This window comes from Ochotona princeps, chromosome 14 (assembly GCF_030435755.1).
Source record: "Ochotona princeps isolate mOchPri1 chromosome 14, mOchPri1.hap1, whole genome shotgun sequence".
Classification (NCBI taxonomy): Eukaryota; Metazoa; Chordata; class Mammalia; order Lagomorpha; family Ochotonidae; genus Ochotona; species Ochotona princeps.
This window is the reverse complement of record NC_080845.1, coordinates 37,378,567-37,384,633: the sequence shown is the minus strand read 5'-3', so window position 1 is coordinate 37,384,633 and position 6,067 is coordinate 37,378,567. Positions and strand designations below refer to the sequence as shown.

The 6,067-nt window shown below is 41.3% G+C and overlaps 1 protein-coding gene across 2 annotated transcripts in view; it reads left to right on the top strand.

Moving 5' to 3' along the window:
- The first annotated feature begins 2,955 nt into the window (after positions 1–2,955).
- Positions 2,956–6,067, top strand: part of TEK (TEK receptor tyrosine kinase) — a 121,150-nt gene continuing 118,038 nt past the window's right edge. The window contains exon 1 of one of the 2 annotated variants that reach the window (XM_004581062.4): positions 2,956–3,512. In XM_004581062.4, coding sequence (XP_004581119.2) covers positions 3,461–3,512 — 52 coding nt within the window. In that variant the 5' untranslated portion in view covers positions 2,956–3,460. The remainder of the gene's footprint in view (positions 3,513–6,067) is intronic. The other variant, XM_058672523.1, reaches the window with a different exon arrangement.

Genomic DNA, 6,067 nt, shown 5'->3' with positions numbered 1-6,067 from the left:
AGAGAGAGGAAAAGAGAAAGACCCTCTGTGTTATCCCTAAATGCCTGCAATAACACAAATTAGGGATGGTCCCAGCATCATAGAGACTGCAGTCTAACTTATATCAGAGAGGACCTTAAAAATACAACAACATAAACACGATAGACTCTCCATGTCCGTGAGTTTCACATCCACAGTTTCAAGTAATCGTGGACTAAAGTGTATGGGTGCTGAACATAGACTATTTCCTTGTCATTATTCCCTAAACAATACAATAATAAAAATTATGCAACATTTGTATTGCATTAGATGTTGTGAGTAAAACATTGTATTTGTGTAGGTTATATGCACAGATTCTGCTGAATCTGTGGAATTTGGTATCAATGGAGGATCCTTAAGCAATCTAAATGGATACTCAGGGATGACAGTGATTAGCAGTTGAACAAGGGGTGCAGAGAGGATAGCAGGGGAGGCCTACTTCAGATTGAACAGTCTGGGGTGACCTGTCTGAGGCTGACCTAGAAGATGAGAGTTAGTCGGTTAAGGCTGGGGAGAGTGTCTCTGCCTCTCCAGGTGAATGGAGCAGTTCAGAGCTGGCTCACCTGGTCAACAAGACTTGTCAACTAGTGAAGATGCCCTAAAATGGCTGCAGACCACTTTTACAGGAGAGATGTGGCCATATCCAGGCATGTGCCATTTCATTAATACGTTATGTATTGGGGGAAATACTATCCAATGTGGGAGTGGCCTCTCCTTTCCCTGGAAAGCCCTGGCATGCCATCAGCTCTAGATATTTATTGGCCCCAAAACGTGTGCTGAAGCACTTATTACTTTTCCTTGTTTGTTTCTCCAGGTTCTGAGCTCTGCATGTCAGAAAGCAAAAACAGATTGTCTTGGAATTCTTATCTTCAAAGTAACTTTTCATTTCACAGCTGGAATTTATGTCTTATGCTGAGATTCAGACATCCCAGAGAAATGATGCTTTGGACTGGGGAGATAGCTGTATACAGGCACAGGAAACCTAGGATTGTTAATGCAATTGAACCACTATGCTGGTAACAATGATAAGGAGTACCTGGAATAATTTTTCTGTAGTCTGAAAGATGAAATTATATCCCAAGGCTTCTCTGAATTACTAGAGGAATAGTTGAATCTGAGCAACATTTCTGGATTGCATAGAGATAAATGAAATGGAGTTACCAGTTCTGGATAATGGAAGAAGGAAGATCTTGAAAAACATCTCTGAGTAACAGAGCATCTTCCTAGATAAGCAGGGAAAGGATGAAACCAAGCTGCTTTTCTGGAGAGCAGAGGGAATTGTAGCAGAAAAGAAAACAAGGCAGCATCTTCAGTTAACCAGAAGTAGCCAGTGGGAGGGAGTGTCAGCAATGACAACTTCCTGTTGTGCCCAAGAAGCATAAACACAGAAAGCCTGGGCTGCAGGTGGCAGGTATCCTGAAGATTCTCGCTCTCCAAGGCCTCTTGCTCTCCCATACGGCTTGGGGTCAGTGGACCTCACAAAGCCTAGGCCACAATGTTCTTAAAATAGGCATATTTGGGATCCTTTCAGGCTTCCATGGTGACAGAAATACAAAACCAGCATCTTTGAACTGCTCAGATGAAAGAGAGTGGAGCCATTTATTCATTCATTCTAGACTTAATAGAGTATAAAATCAGAAGAGAAGCTTGTCATATTCAGTGTAAATTCTTCCTTTTACAATTGGGGAAATAGGATCACAGAAGGGAAATGACTTATCCAAGATCTCACAGGTAAATAATAGGACAGCTGAAACTAGAAGCCAGGACACCCAACTCCTTGACTGGTCCTTCACTGTGCTACAATGAAAACAATCTTACAATAGAGAAAGACTTTTTGGTAGAAGCTCTTGGGATCCAGGATAGAAACAGAACTGCTGCTTTCTTTCACTGGCATTTAATGAAAACCTTCCATGAATTAGGCACAGTGCCTGATGTTTTTACATATTTTATATCTCATTTAATCCATTTGAAAAACCCACGGGGGAGGTATTATTGCTACTTTACAGCCGTTGAAACCAAGACTGTAAGAAGTGGAGTAACATTTTCAGGCCACATGTAACTGAGCCAGTATTGTAACTCAGGTATGCTTAAAGACAGTGCCCAGGCTTCTCCATTCCTGCAGATTGGAGACATTAATTGGTTTTGAAGGTCATCTCTGATGTGTTAAAGCCTGGGATGGAAATTAGTCAAGACTTGCAGCATGTGCCTGTCCCCCCAGTGGGTAGGAAAAAGGGGAGCAGAGAGTTTATTTTCCCCTCAAGTGTGGAGACAAAGGATGAACAGGGTGTTTATTCTTAAGCATATTTATTCTGAAGTATTTCTCTACAGTTATAATTGATATTGTAGAGAAATTATCACATGGATAAATTTAGGGTCTCTGAACTCGTTTTAGTGCTGCTCCAAGGATTATTTTCTCTCTGCTTTATGAATACATTTTAAAATCTAAATCTAGTTATTTGTTTGCCTTGACATAGGTTTTTAAATTTTTAAAAATAATTTGCTCCTGACACAGCATTGGTCAATAAGTACAAAATAGTCCACAATACTAAAATCCTTCCATGTGCATACTCATGCAGAATTTAGACCCTTTCTAATGAATTCGTAATAAAAATCAATGCTGTAGCCAGTAGCTTGGGTGTCTTTGGGCTCACAGCCAAAAAAGAGGCCATCTGTGTTAAAGAAAACAGCCAACAATTTTGGACTCTGGTCTCTTGTGGCTACACTCAGCATTGACCTCACCGGGGCTCACTCAAATTAATTGCCTTTCAGGTTGTATGAATTAGAAAACTTCTCCCAATTCAAAACATGTGGGTGAAAATGAGTCCATGAAAGCAACAGCTGCCTCCCACGCCCCAAAGCCCCCTGGGTCAGGAATCTTCAGCCGAACACCGCCCCCCACCCCACACGCACACCGCCCGAGCCAGCTGCTGCTGGAGCCCTGCGAAGTGCTGGCTGGTCATGAGCGCATACCATACCTAGGTGGAGGGCTTGTTGTTTTCAGCTCCCCGCCCTCCAGAGCATACCCCCATTGTTTGTGAAAGTGCTGACCAGGACCCACGCTTCCAACCCAAATCCCTCTACCCCACAGGAGCAGCTCACGCAGAGGCAGAAGCCACGACAACAGATAAGTGTTTTTGATGAATTGCAAGATGGATAGGGCTTGCCATGCCCCAAGCCCCGCGGATACCAAATGCCTTTAAGATACAGCCTTTCCCATCCTAATCTACAAAGGAAACAGGAAAAAGGAACTTAAAACTCCCTGTGCTGAGGCAGAAATTGAGACTGCTACAGCCTGCTTCTGTGCTGTTCCTTCTTGCCTCCAACTTGTAAACAAGACCAAGTGGAACATGCGAATGGAAAGTCACACAACTCCAGGTTTTTGAAAGGATCCGTGGGACCTGATGCACATCTGTGGACACTGGATGGAGAGATTTGGGGAAGCATGGATTCTTTAGCCGGTTTAGTTCTCTATGGAGTCAGCTTGCTGCTGTCTGGTAAGGTTTGGCTTTGTATTTTTAACTCTACTGTTTTTAAAACTCAGTGGTTTTAGGATGCTCCTACCCAATCTTCAGGGCTGGTTCACGAAGGGTGGTCGTGGCAGAGGCCCCATTCCGCTATGACTTTCAGTTAATATTCAAGAGGAGTGAGCTGACTTTTCTGGAGTCTCCTCTGGAGCATGGCCACAGGCGCTCAGCATTCAGGTCATTGTCCCCTTCTTTGAAGATATTCACTTATTTTCATGCATTAATGTTCTGCTCTCCATTATGGACTGTGTTCTTATTTAAAACAAAACCATAACTCTCAAAAAACCCCCAAAATGGTGTTGCTTCAGTGATAAAACTTCATGTAGAATGTTGTAGGGGCCCATGAAGGCAATGCATAGGTTGTTAGTGTGAATGAGAATTTAACTCCTTTTGCCTAAAGATTTTGTCTTTGTACCCTGTTTTAACCAAAGCAGCCAAATCCTAAGCTTTTTATTTGTCTTAAGATTGGGTTCAAGGAAATTTTGGCTGTATAACTGTTCATGTATTAACTCGAGGTCTTTATTGGCCCAGTGAAGAGATAGTTAAGATGCTGATCAGGATTATTGGGCACAGGAGTGTATAACTGAAACCAACTGTAGAGTAAATGGTTGGCCAGAATGTGTTTAGTATGTGTGTTGTTTAGGTTCACCAGAGTCACTTGCTTCTCTGACACAGTTTGAAAGTAGCATCACAACCTGAACTGAAAATGGCAAATATATCATTATAAATGTTAGTTTTTCCACTCTGGTTTAAAAGCATTGTAATTTTAAAAAGTTGAATTGGTATTGGAAATGAATTCAGGAAAATTTGCTGAATTTAATAAGTACAGGCTATATTGTCAGAGCTTGATCCAAATATATACAGGTGCCATATTTTTATGTGTTTAAATGTTTTAAGTATTCATACTTGAAAATTAAGATAATTGTATAATTGTTCTACAGCTTTTCAGTTTGCATGCAACAACTAATATACTGAGAATTTATTTTGAGAGTAACAGGGGTTGTTACAGCTAATTTCAATATTTATATGCCTATTTCTGTTGTAGTAGAAATATTGACATCTCCAATATAGCATCTTCAGATAGTTACTGTGAGTTAATTTTAATATTTCTGTAGTGCCATAGTTATCAGGAACATGAAGTTGGAACTGTTTTTATATTAGGGCTTACACGATTGTAAAGCCCAGGTGTTCATACTATGATGAGACAAGTTTAGGTTAAATAAGTCACACCTGTTTGAATTCACGTTTAGCTTTTCATAATGTGCCTGTTAATAGTGTGTTGCAAGGTAGGCTTGGGTGAGCTCTCTTAAAATCAAAATAAAAGATTATGTGGCTCAAAAAACAACCAACCAACCAACCAAACACCTAGTCCTAACTTTGTGAGAGAATGGATCCAGGTTAGTTTTCTAGGGTAGATCTGTTGTGTTGAATCTGAATTTGCATGCTTAGTCTAAACATCCATAAACATGAAAGTTCAAAGTTTCACAATTACAAGAACCCAGTTTGATTGGTCTACAGTCTTAGCAGCCATTCCTTAATCTTGATGTTGGTGGACTACAGTGGTAGAGATAGGGGCTTCATGGTTCATGGACTTGTCTCTCTAGTTCAGTGTTTCTCATTCCTGTTTTTTCTGAATAAGCACAGTTGGAAAAATCTGTTCATGTTCGCCTGAATAAGGGCAGGTCTGTGTGGCAGAGATGCTGGGCTGAAAGGGGGCTGAAGGAAGAAGAAGCTGCCAGAAACTTACCCACAAATCCTCCTAGTTTTTGATGCTTTCCTCTGCGCAGTGAGACTCCTTGCCAGTGCGATTTTACAAATGAATCCTAATAAACATGTTGGGTTTCCCCCTCTCCATGCTTTCCCATCTAGACTACTTTGAAAATTTGTGTATGCTCACACAGAAAAACAAATCACTGTTTCATCACAGTCTGTCCTATGTGATCCAGTGACAAATCTCTTGTCATACAGCTTCATACTTCTCTCTGGTCTCATTTGACATTTCAAGGATGATCTGGATTCAAAGATAGTGAACATCTTGTCAGGAATGGCAGAGTCAGGGAAGTGATTGCCAACTGTTGTTGGAAGATTAGGGTCAGATCTGAGTAACCAAGGGTGGAGGGCTGGAGGTTGGGGTCGGAGACACCCCTTGGAATTTTCCTGCAAGGGAGGAGTCTTGTTTTCTTCACAGATGCTCCCTTCCAAACGTTGTCTGAGACATTTCACTTTCAGCCCTGCACTGGGACAGCCCACTAGAAGTGTCTAATTGTTCTGAGATGTTGTTCCAGGACTCCAGGAAGAAAGAAGTCTTCTGAGTCCATTTCTAAACTACTGTGTCCTTTAGGGGATTTTGATGGTTGAGATCTGAATCGTTCTAAAATCATGAATTTGTCTCCTTGAGGCTGTGCCCTCAAAGATACGTGGGATTGTATCACCTCACTTCCTGGAGATGACTCTTCTGTACAAGGAATCAAGATTCCTTAGGATAGAAGGGAGACCTGTACTTTAAAAAGAAATATGTGATAAAT